The 13,227-nt window shown below is 39.9% G+C and overlaps 1 protein-coding gene across 4 annotated transcripts in view; it reads right to left on the minus strand.

The window, feature by feature from the left end:
• NT5C3A (5'-nucleotidase, cytosolic IIIA) overlaps nt 1–6,581 on the minus strand; it is a 286,713-nt gene extending 280,132 nt beyond the window's left edge. Inside the window, exon 1 of one of the 4 annotated variants that reach the window (XM_069215464.1) lies at nt 6,241–6,581. In XM_069215464.1, coding sequence (XP_069071565.1) covers nt 6,241–6,381 — 141 coding nt within the window. In that variant the 5' untranslated portion in view covers nt 6,382–6,581. The remainder of the gene's footprint in view (nt 1–6,240) is intronic. The other 3 variants (XM_069215479.1, XM_069215482.1, XM_069215476.1) reach the window with 3 other exon arrangements.
• Between the last annotated feature and the right edge of the window lie 6,646 nt (nt 6,582–13,227).

Below are 13,227 nucleotides of genomic sequence, written 5' to 3' on the forward strand. Positions count from 1 at the left end.
TCGCACCGTAAAGTAACTAGAACTCTCACATTTTACCATGCACAGTTTTCTTTTCGATAATTTTGTTGCAAATGTTGCAGGGATAATATCAAAGATGCCATACAAGATCTCATCACTGATATAATATGTGGAGGAATTTGCTGTGCATGGCAAGGATGTGAGTTATAGTTACTGGAAAGAACTGTAACTATAACTGCTGCATTTCTATGGTTTTGTACGAGTAAATTTAGAACTGAACTATAACGTCTCTGTAACCTTTGTTTTTTTTCAGTGAATACTATGCTTTTTTAATGTAAAGTCATTTTAACTACTATACGTTATTCCAAACCCCAGCCAGGCCTTGCATCCAAGCCCTTATACCACCCAGTGCAATGCAAAGCCTTTGGCAGCACAGGTTGGCCAAAGGGCCTGTCTCTGTCACTGGATCTGTAAGTGGGAGTGGGAGTGTCTGTGTGGGTCTGAAAATGGGTGTGAGAGTCTATGAATGGGTCTGATTGGGTGCGTGAGTATCTGAGTGGGTGTGTGAGTGGGCGCATGAGTTTCTGAGGGCATGTGTGAGTGAATAAATACGTGTTTTTTAGTGTTTTTTTTTTTTTTTTTTTTATATTTTCACATTCACACAAATTCGCTAATTTTTGCAAGTACCACTCATGGTGACACATAATTATTTGAAAGCCATAATTTACCCCTAAACACACCTATATCACATCCCTTGGATAAGGGTACCTTCACCCTGACCCCTTATGTCACCTTCAATGAGGATTTACACCCCAGGGTATCATGCCCCATGAAATAAAACGGCAGCCACAATTTCCTAGTCATGTTGCTGTCAGCCAATTTCATTGCTTCTTTTCCCCACGCACATTCGTGAAAATGTGTGAATTTCTGCTAAATAATCATGAAGGCTTTGCGGCCAGAGATATGCAAATTTGTTTTCCCTTTAATTTCCCAAAAAATACTGAACGGATTTACACCAAAAATCACAATCTGCAAACCAAAAACGAGCTTTCTACCAAATCTGGTGTAATTCTGTCCAGTTGTACAGGCTGTAGTCGTGTTCAAAGGTCCTATCCTATGGGAATAAACACGGGAAATACATGTTGTTTTTTTTTTTACCCCTCCATCACCCCCTTTTTCTCTGCCCCGCTTGATGGATTACCCCAAAACTTTCCGTGCGCAACAAGAATCACACATTTTGTGAAGATTCCTCAAATGGTGCAAAAGATATAGGCAAGTCAAAAAATGCTTCTTCTAGGGATACATGGTCCTAACTATAACTACTTACTGGCGACCACCAGACGGTAATATATACACACAGGAGGAGACTACGTACATTTGATGATCTATGTGATACATTTTGTATAGCTGCTAGAGACATTATAGCATACAATGCAATAGAACAAACATTACGCACCCAGTGGAGACAAGTTAAATCAAAGCCAATTACTTTAGCGCCCCTGCAGGGGATATTACGGCACTGGTAGGAAAGCCATCATACAGCACTACACTGCTCAGCCAGTAATCAGAGACAAATAGGAAAACGGACCTGGGACAACAAATCTCTAATAAGTGGAAGAAAATCACGGGGAGAGTCAAGAGGGTAACTCTGAATCAGATTGCAGTACACACAATTCAACTACTTACACCAGACACACCTCACCCTAAAACCATACATCAGATGTTTGAGGGAGCAGATGCGGAATGCCTGAGATACCGGCAACCCGAAGCTAGCTTCTAGCATAGGCTCTGGGAGTGTGCAGGGTTAAATCAGACATGGGAGACAGTGATGAAAACAGTGTCCGAACTGGTAGATCAGACTATACTCAGTACAGCAGAACTGTGTTTGATGGGCATAATGCCAAGACCAAAAGGGAACAAAACTGTCCGGGGTTATAGCTTTAGCTCTAATATTGTTAAATTGGCACAATGTAATGACATGGAAAGCCAGCAAGCGGATGGACGTAGAATAGTTGACTACGTGACCTGCACAAATGGGCCAGAGTGGAATCAGATGCTATTCCATTTACCTGACAAAGAGGTGGGAGCGATCCGGATGGATGAGTTTGGGAAGAGTAGATCACTAAGCTAAAAGCCAAAAACAATACTCTCACCCTGATCATATACGATAGAACTTATACTTCTGGAGCGGAGACAAGGCCGGTAACAAGACGTGGAGCAGTGGTGATGGGCATAGCTAAACAAGTTATACTGTCGCATGCCCCCCACCTACTAACCAGGATTGATTTTTATCAGTTTGTTTCCACCGAACACTGGACTTTCCATAACCTCCAAAGCTAAAGATTGTGTTCGTCTCCGTAAGATATGTACTACATATGCATGATGCAGAATAGGATTTGGGACAGAACAGTGGATCTGGTTTTGCTACATAATTACAACAATGTTTTGAGGAGCGGGCATTGGCTTGCACTGTTGTTAACTTGAAAAAATCCAATAAAGGAATACAAAGCAAATTAGGGGAGTCATGGACGATCCCCCAGAAATTGATAAATTCCAAGATGTGGATGAGAAGGAACCATCAGAAGACACTTCTAGGCAGAAAGAAGAATACTATACACTCCAATGCTTGAACTGCAGGAAGTAGTCCTGGTTGTAGCATTATCTGAGACATGGGAGGAATCAATAGCAATCCAGGCAGTGGAATCGATCAGCAATGGAAAGAACTCTGAGGAAATCAGTGGAGAGAAGGAGTACAGTAGTATCTCTGGTCTCACTCACGACAGTCTGTGTGCGCTATGTCCCATAATAAAAGGGTCTGGTAGCGACCTCTCTCAGGTTGCTGCGACTCTCATCCAACGTCATTTGGTTGGGGGATATGTGCTCTTTTACTGAGCCACTGCCAACCATTTTGTGTTGCCTGTATAGGCAAATACATACAGATTACCACCAAAACTCCTCCCTCAATGGCAAATAAATAGTCAATTCTTGCACGCAGGAGGAACATTTGAACAGTCCCTGGGAAAGCATCAGGCCACAGACCCCAGGAGTTCTGCCCTTCACAGCCACAATTAAGAGACTGCAAAGGGTTTGCTGCAAGAGATAACAAGAGCTCTGCGCACACAGACTTACAGTGACTCACAAGTACAGGTCTAGGAGTGCTTCCATAAAGGTAAGCAAAATGATCTACATACAAGCTGGTTTGCGAATAGCACACAGGTATGCGTGAAGGATTGGCACACATGGTGTACGTGGGATGTGCACACACAGGCATGGTCTGCACATACAGATATGAAGGGAGTCTACACACAGCGGAACACATGGTCCCACTGTGCCAATTAGTCTCACGTGTGAAATATTTACACAGCACAGCCAGTCTTGTTATACAACACTTAGTATACTGGAATTTGAGCCATTACTTACAATGCTAGTAGTAAAACTACAAGTCCCAGAACGCAATGTGCCATCAGTCAAAAAAACGGCGTTGCATAGCAGAGTCATATAAGGGACTGAGACACCCTGATGTTATGGGTGTGTATCTCACTTAACGATATTCTGCCACCTCCCCATTCTTCATGTTGCTCACAGCCTATTATTAACAACCTAGGGTGACCAGATACCAGGACTTGCTGGTACAGTCTAGATTTTGACATATGTTCTGACATTGCAACAAATTCATCCTTATGAAAAAAAAATAGTCTCAGTTTTCAGAGCTGGTCAGGTGAGCAAGAGTTCTGCACTTAAATATTGCTTATGCTCATGATCCCATTGGTCCATCTTGGTATCACAGTGAGTGGCGGAAAGCATCTCTTTAGCTGGGTTGAAGCCGTGTTGTCATGTGTCATGTCATACAGCATGTTATATTTTTGTGTATTTGCAATGTTACTGAAAGAAATCAAAATTTACTAATACATTAGTGGCATAGGAGTAAGCATATGGTGGCTTACAAACCTTCTTTTAAAAGTCAAACAGAAAAATTTACGTGGAAATGTAAAAATTTACATGTTTGAATTATAGTGGACAAGGTCGCCTCCATTTGTATTTGACATCATGTTTTAGCATGGGGATATTGTGCATTATTGTTATTCAAGTGAATTATTAGTTAGAATTATCAAGGAAAGTATTATCTTTAAGAAGAAATAGTAGAAATAAAGTATATTATGAATGTTAAATGATTATGAATTAATCGTACTTATATTGAATTAAATGAATTTTATTATCATGAGTTACAACTGTGCAGAAAAATAAATGCACGTTTAAAATTGTGTTCTAATATGTCGTAAATAATCTTTGTGGTGAAATAATTTGCTTTGCATATATGATTTATATTGTAAGGTGCACAGCAGGATTTATGTTCATTAATTGTATTGAAGAACATTTAGACTTTCTTAGCTTGGCTAGGCCTGAAGATTTATTCCTGCAACAGTAAAGGAGAATTACTTGCTTATTATGTTCCCTCTGACCTGAATTTTTCCCCATGTTGCTGACATGATGTTGAATGTCCTACTATATTGTAGATGAAGAATATGTTTCAGTGTTATGTAACAATATTTGTTCTAGCTGTCAAACAAGACAGGAAACTTTTATAAATTGCATGTGAGAATTATTTAGTTCCCTCTGTATGTCGTGAGAAAGAATTCTGAAATAACAAACAGCTAGAAAATGTAATATTTTGGCGGACCTATATGAAATCATTGAGATGACTACATGCTTTCTCTGAGAAAATCCGGAATAGTTGCAAACTTGATGGTGCCACCGGCTACTATTGGATGCTAAATCTTGTGCGTAAGATCAGCCCACCTAGAGGACCAATTGGAAGGACATGGATATTTCTAACTAGTGAGAGACTTTGAAACTTTAAGTAAGTTCATTGAGTTAGTCTGTCTTGAACTGTGCCTGGCTTAAGTCTGCAGCGGTCACCTCCCGTCCTTCTTCAAGTCTTCTGATGAATTTCCTCTCAGTATTAATTCCCCTATTTGCTTAAGCTATTCAGTACTAACATGCCCAAACAATTCTGAACTGCTGACCTGTAAGGTGCAGCCCATGTTCTGCACTGTACTGATGCTGTTGTCAACTGACGTCGAGAGAAGGTGAACACTCTTCTGATGAAAACTTATCTGTCTGCTGTACCATGAGGAAATATATAAATATATGTGGTTTCTTGTTTCCTTTTCAGCTTAGATAATTACACCAGCATATTTTTATAGAGAGTTGCCCTAGTTAGATGATTTTCCAAATTATTTTTGTCTTTCCTTTTTGTTTTTGCCCGCATGTGTTAGCCCATTCTCACATATGCAAGTCCAAATTTGTGTTAAGGATGAGGAAGGTCCAGCCCTGAAAGTGTATGGTTAAAAACTGTATTTTGATCATTTTCTGATGTCACCATCATCCGCTTTGAAATCTGAAATTAATATGCATATTGTAGTTTTGTTAATTTATGTCATTCTTTTGGAGTGTTTATCAGTACTGATGTTTAATAGGCTGAATCTTTTTAGATGTTTTGTCAACCTATGATTTTCATGTATGTTTATAACTGAGTTTTGCGCACCATATACGTTACATTGATTTTGGGATTATAATATAGCTTTGAAACTTTATTTGGTTTGGAGTTTGCCTTCGTGTTTAAATTGCTTGTGGTGTCTAGAATTTTTTATGATTCTTATGTTATTGATTTGTGTTGAATGAATCTGACTACTACACTCCTCACTGAGTTCAAATATCTAGTTGAGTTCTAGTGGTTGGATAAAGGATGGTATCTCACCAGAGCGCTTGTGATTCTGAACTCAACACAGGAAGACCTCCACACGTGTGACAACATTAACATTACCACTGCTAACATGTTTTGTACGTTACATTCCAAGAAGGACATTGTTAATAAAAATGCAATAGTGGCAGGGTTATGCAGGTCAGATGGCATCTCCTGGTCATCGGCCCCTATTAACAGATCACAACGCTGACCATTTCTTCACTGCCTGAAACCAAAATGTGCAACGGAATACATACGTACGTTTAAATGTCCTTGTGTGATTATTGCTAAAATGGCATTCAAATATGTGCTAACTGTGAAGTGATCATCTTGCTTTTAGGATTAAAAATTAGGTGCCAATGTCTCCCGAACACCGCGTTAGTGTTCTAGGTAAGTGAGTGCTGCCATCGTAGTTCTCCGATGAAAGCGGGTGCCAAAGTGTAAATCCTACCTCTAGGTATGAGGCATAAATCTCTATTTTTAACAGGGCACTTATAGATTTTGGAAGGATTCTGCAGGATAGGGCGTTCAGCACTCACCATCTCAATGATTTTTGTCTTGCGGCCGGTGCGCCTCTTGGATCCTAGGATGAACTGAACCAGCAGGACACCTCCCAGCAACAAGGCACAAACACCGCCGCCAGCCAGAGCCCCAAGACGGGCCGCCCGTCCCCGCTCCATCCCGCACACGCTGCCGCCTGTGACGCGCCTCTGCCCTGGGCCAGGTCACTGTCGCGGTACAGAAAGGGCTGCTGTGGGTCACAGGCTAGATGGCCACGGCTTACCCCGCTTTACGTGTGATCCATAAGCACCGGTATCTGTCAAACTACGTTGTGTCGATCAAACTGGACCGAGGACTTCACTGCCAGCTACGTGCAAAAGAACGTAAGATCCCGGCGGCCATATTTGAGTGGCACTTACTTCATGTTTAGTAAGATAATTGACTATTTTGGCAAATACCCATTTCAAACCCTACCTTTTTGTTAGGGTGGGAAACATTGTAGTAAGCTGAAAGGTAACATTCATTCAGCCTTTACAAGTATTTTTACAGTACAAATTTGTTTTAGTTTTTTTTTAAATTAAACATGTTACTTAGTACAGTTAAATGTATATAAAATGAACGAAAGTTTTTCTTCATGGCAGTGGGGGGGGTGGTGTCCCTGTATCATTTTTTTTGCATTCGTATATATTTCTCAAATATGGCGCCTTGTGACGGTGTCAGACAAATACCGGCTGCTAAAAGGAAAGTATTTACAGTCCTTCTTTTATGTCTTTGACAAATGTCTCCCGTTGGTAGCCTTGCTATTTATTCCCAGACAATATAAAAAATCAATAGTCCCAGAGTGTAGTTCGTATGCTGGAATCCACGGACAACGAGTATCAGCGCAATTAGCAATGCATAACTCCCTCCGTTTTTGTAGTCAAAATGAACAGAATTCACGTTTTGGAAGGAAAATTTCATTAGTTTAAACTTATTAGTATAATTTACATCAAAACTAGTGATGTCGCTCAACCTTTGATATCACTGACAACACGGGACGGATCGTGAGTGAGTGAGTGAACTTATAAACTCACACTACATCTAAAATAAAGTCGACTCATATTTACAAAAGTAGCGGGGCAGCAATCTGTTGTAGCCTACACGACTCCTGTCAAAGTATCTGTAGGATTTCTATCCTGTGGTAGGTTTGTATTGCATCATTATATAGCTTGCTACCCATATGTGGGGCACCGAAGCATTTACCTACATGGACAGCCAGTTACGCAATGTAGTTGTGTGACTGGAAGATCGTTGTTTAGTACTGTGTCTTACTTACTACAAATTCATGGTTCTTTTCAGTTGAGCCAATGCGTACAGAGACATTTGCTGACGTGATAGTTTTCCTGCTTATTTTCAATGCCTACAACTTGTATTTCCTTTCCAAAGAGAGGCAGGTTTGGAACCTCTTTTGGACACACCGTGGAGCGAGTAGCACCTGATTCTATCAAGAATTATTTTGGATGGTTGTTCACTTCGTCTTCTACATATGGGCCACCTTGGTCAACCGCTGGGACTGCACCAAGCATGCAACCCTTCTCCCACCTCAGGCATAGTCACTTCGATTGATTGGGTTAAGTAGGACTTTCATAAGTTGCTAAAAACTGAGGGAAACCATCATGAGTTATTAAAGAATACAGCTGAAATCAGGGATTCTGCTGGAAACCACTTCCTTTACCTTGTGCATTTTGCTGCACCATTGGCTTGTGGCATTTTTGCAGTATATAGTTTTTGATTCCACATATTTTACACAGGGAGTAGTTGGCCTGGGGTGATTGAATGCATCGCTCTCCCCTGAGATACCATATTCTTGTTCTGAACCTGGGAATTTGTCTGAGCATCAATTTGAACTCTGTTAGGAGTCAGTCTACGTTCTTGTTTCCAATGTTCTATCTTGTTACAGTAATGGTGTAGTGTGCTCCTTTTCAAGGCGCTAATGCAATTCACATTAGAATTGGTGACAAAATCTCTACCTTCTTGAGAGACAACATTTTCTGTTTATGCATACTGAACACAACCTCGAACACCAACTCCTTGTGCAACCATACTCGTACCCGAAACAAAATCAAAATCCGAGGACATGACATGGAAGAATTCTCCTGACCACTCCTCTGAGTGAACTTTGTTTATGCCAACATGTACCTTTTCTTAATTTTTCTTTGTTTTGCGTCATAAGTGTCACTACAATATTTTGCTTACTTTATTATGTTGTTTGTCTGCCAGCTGTTCACATTCTGCAGTATCTAAGAACTATGCTCTTGGTGGAGACAAAGGACAGCACTGAAATTAATCCATTAAGACTTTTGTGAGCTGGATCTTCAACATTGCTGTGCTGCCTGCAGATCTCCATTAGTCTCTCATAATAAGCATGTGCTTTTGGTTCTTGTGTTGTCCACATAATCTTAGACCACTTCACCTCTCTCTGCGGAACCTTCAATCTCAAATGCTTAGTTACTGCTTTGTATTTGTTCAGCACTTCAGGAGACAGACTATTATCCTGGGTAACCCTTGCTGGTTCTTCTGTTGGCCAATTCACAAACACTTTACATTCCGTCCATAGTCTCTTCACTTCTGTAAACTACTTATCGGGCTCTTTGGCTTTTTCCTGAGCTTTGGGAAATTCTTTGTAAATGAAAGAAGATCGGATTGACTCTAAGGTACATAAACATACATTCCTCAATGCACCTCTCTCACATGGAATTCAGTAATCACTCTAGTTTCAGTCTTGCCTACTCTTGTGTCCTGCTCAGCACCCACTCGCTGCCATTTTCTTTTTCACCTTGACCCTTTCTTTTTTTGCCCATCAGTCACCAACTTCTTTCAACTTTTCCCATTCTCTGGTGCAATTCAATAATTATTTGATCTGGACTGTCAATCTTGGCAATCCCAATAACATTATTTCCTTATCACTCATTACCATTCTGAAATTTGTTTGCACATTTTTGTTTTGATTTTAATCAATCTCACCTTCTTCAGCCAAACTTTCCTGTCCTCATGTGCCTTAAGGGCATGGCTTGTAGCATCTTTACTTAAGTATCTTAACTCAGTCTCATCATACGTATTCAGTTTCTCTATAGGAATCACGTGCCTCAAAATCTGTTCAAATTCTGTCTCTAATCTCAATATGTAATTTTGTTTGGTTTTGGTCACTGTCTCTCCAGAGTGCAGTAGCTTTACTCAGTGCATCTCTGAATGTATTTGATGTGTCTGGAAGATATCCCTCATTCCAGTGCAGTCTGTACAGTGGATACACTTAAACTCTCAGTTGCACTAGCTCTTTGTTCTCCCACACCCTGTCTCTATGATGGTGATCATACAGGAGGGTGTACAGTATGATAGGGAAGGGGCCTTGAATTCAATAAAGTATCTTAAAGCTCTTCTTCATCATCATTAGACCCCTGGTCTCTTTCTTTCTGCTGATCTTTAACCTATATTTCCTCCTTGTCTGTCTCCTCCTTCCCATTCTCCCTATAATAGAAGTGTAGACACATTCCCTTTCAAACATACCTTCACATCATGTTTGCTCTTTCGAATTCCATCTCATATATTACCAATTGCTATCAATATGTCTAACCAGAGTCTTCATCGTTTTCAATTGTTTTTCATATGCAACATGCTCCCATGCTTTTAGTGCTTTGAATCGGGTAGGCCTAGGTTGGAGTTTCATTTCATACATCACTCGTCTTAAATTTTCAAGCTTTTCACTTTAAAGGTACCATTTATGGGAAATTGTATGTCCTTGTCAGTTCAGTTTATTAATTTGGTTACTTAAAACCTTATAAGTTTCTCAATTTGGTTACTTAAAAAACAATCAAACTGAGTTGAGCAGATTTCCACATAAACAATAAAATGTCATTCTACATTCATCATTAACTAAAACAATAAAACATTAATGTCATTAGCTCCAACTAAACAGGAGGCACATTAATTCATAAAAAAAATAATGAAGGTAAAATCATCTTTCATTATGAAAAGTGGGGGAAGTTCAACTAAATCCTAATAAAGTGTTATTAATCCCTGTTATTAGAGCATTTAAATGGACCGGGTTTCCTATGTCTAACAGTCCCAATTAAAAAACAAGCTACATTTAAAAATATAAAGTAATTAGGTAACATTTGTAAAACAATCAAGGCAGGTTTTACTCAGGTAAACTGTTTTCCTCTCAATATACCTTTGTGGCAGAACTCTAAAGTGCTCACAAAACATTACAAAGTGCATGGTGTCTTGAGCTGAGAAGGAGCCACAACTGCATGGTCCTAAGTTTTCAACTTTATTCCAGGCATGAGGTTCAGCTAAAAGGGGGTGCAATAGGTTTAATCTAAATCTAGTTACCAGAAATCGGTGGCAATGGTTTGTAACAACTGTGAGGTATGGTTCAGTGGACGTGCAGGATTTCAGTACAACATAAGCACGTACAGATGGTTTACCCATTTCTCTAATTTCTCTCTTCTTGTTGTGCCAGGGAAATGTAATCTGTTTCAACCAATTGTAAGTCAGCGGAAACAATCAATTCAGAAAACATTAATAGGTCTGGGCGTCCTAGTTCAGTAGGCCTGGGTCCTTGATATACCTCTGTAAAAAAATTGTTGTCCTGAGATTTTCATTTTTGGTTTGTGTTTTTGTATCATTATAGAAGTAATTTAGCTTGGGTAGACATTGCTAATCCATGACGATTTTTTTCTAGACAATTTTTTTTTTTAAATGGTGGATGTGTTGAAGTGATGATGTACTATTTCAGGAACCATGAGATGTATAAACTTCATTTGGGTGTCAAAACATAGGGTTTGGGGGGCCAGTAGTCTTACAGAGACAAAAATAACTCCTCAGAACAACCCTTCCACCATTTTCGAAAATGGCATCTCTACAATGATGTGTTTTAGCCATCATATTGGTAATTTATTTTAATATTGTTTTCGTTTCAGGTTTTACGTAGAAAAATGTGTCCTATGCCAAACTAATCTGAAAGAAACGCTGTTATCGACTGCAGATGGACAGAAAAGAGTTTGAGATGCTGCAGAAATATAGCAAAACAAAGTTCACAAAAAATTGAAACTGGTGGGGGAAGAGGATCACATATTTATCATTATAATAACAAGTGCTTCAAGTCATATACAATGGGAAAAGCATGGAAACAATCGTCAAAAAATAGCAGAAACCAGTGAATCACAATGAGAATCGAAGTCTTCTGAGAAAGCGACTGCAACCAAACCCAATGCCCATCCACTAAGAAGATTAATGTCTACCCCACATCCACCTCCAACAACTGATCAGAAAGCAGAAGATCTTCAATGTGTTATCTGTGGTTTAGCCATAACAGTGGCCAAAGGGATTGACCAAAGTACAATGTATGTGGGTCTCAAAGGGCAAACATGTTTTAATCTGCAGCTAGTTTCTTCCCAGATTAAGTTCTCAGAATTTAATCAGCGAGGTGAATGTATTTACACCAGATTTGTATGCCTACCCGAACTGCATGTATGCATATATTCGAAAATATGAATGTACAATGAGCTCCCAGCAGCAACATAACCTCCAGCCTTCAATTATGTTTGCACTCTTTAAAAAAGCAAATTAAGTTTTAAAGTCACGCTTGAGTGCTGGCTTCTGGTTCATACTCAGTGAGATCAGAGACATAATGGTCAACAATAATGAAACTGTATTGATACATAATAATGAAATTAAGATTTTTCTGGTGAGAATGTACAACAACAGAATTTGTTTTTGTCAGTCTAACAAAAAGAATGAACCGCTTATGGTGTACTTAGCTGATTTTACTCCTGAACGTCTTAGTGCCAAAATAAGCTCACAGGATGCAGTAAAATCAGCAGGAACCATTTTAAGAAACATCCTGAAAGATTTTGATTTTGAACTTAATTACAAACTTTGTGATGCCCCAGAGCTCTGCAAATCATGGGAGTCAACAAGAATGCCTGATGTTGTCTTAACATTTTTTTTTACATTATTGTTTAATATCGGCAAAGCAAAACTGTTACAAACTAAAGTTCTTGAGTTCAGAACAGTAGCCGACAACATTGATGATGGTTTTATGGATCAAATCTGTTTATTATTTTTTCAATTATAGAACATCGCATATGCACTACATCACAGTATTGCCAAAAGGCTCATTAGTAGCTTACTCCATGCGAAACAATAGAAAAGAAGAAGGTTAAATATATAATACAACTATGTTTCCCCGCTGCTGGCTGATAGTACAGTAATCAAACAATCTCAGACTCTTTTACCATATAAATCTAGTCCTATATATACATCCCCTTGCAGGTGCAATCCCCTGCACTCAATTCAAATTCAGAACCCTCAAATAAGTTGGACATGTCAGCTCTGAAAACTCCCCGGATAGGATACGTAAGAATGGTTGCCAAAGTTCTTTAAAGTCCCCACTCCGCTGCTGAGAAGTCAGGGTGAGCTTTTCCATAGCGAGGACAAACCAGAGCTTGTGCAGCCACGAGACTGTTGTCGGGGTCCGCTCTGTCCCCCACACAGATAGCAACAGCTGTACTGCAGCATTCAAGGCTAAAGCCATCTGCCGTCCCTTCAATGATCTTAGGGGAAAAGTGAGAGGATTGGGAAGGCCCAACAAGATATACGCAGGAAATCTAGGGATCAGAGTGTCAAAAGCCATGTCCACAGTGTCTATTATGTCCTTCCAGTACCGGTGTAGTTTGGGACAATGCCATAGTAAATGCACAAGAGAGCCCCCTCCCCAACATCCCCTCCAGCAAAGACTAGATTTGTCATGATCCCAAGCATGGATCCTATTTGGGGTGTAATACCAGGAGGCGGCTACTTTATAGGCTGTCTCTGTACCTGCTGAGTTAAAAGTTGTGTGGTGCGCCCTATAAAAAACACTCTCCCACTCATCTTCCGATAGCTCCCTTTCTAGTTCCTTCTCCCATCTCAATTGACCCTTAGTCTTGGTTGAATGGACCTCCCCCCGCAAGAGGACATAGAGCTCAGAAACCACGCGCTTATCG

Source organism: Pleurodeles waltl, chromosome 2_1 (genome assembly GCF_031143425.1).
Source record: "Pleurodeles waltl isolate 20211129_DDA chromosome 2_1, aPleWal1.hap1.20221129, whole genome shotgun sequence".
Taxonomy (NCBI): Eukaryota; Metazoa; Chordata; class Amphibia; order Caudata; family Salamandridae; genus Pleurodeles; species Pleurodeles waltl.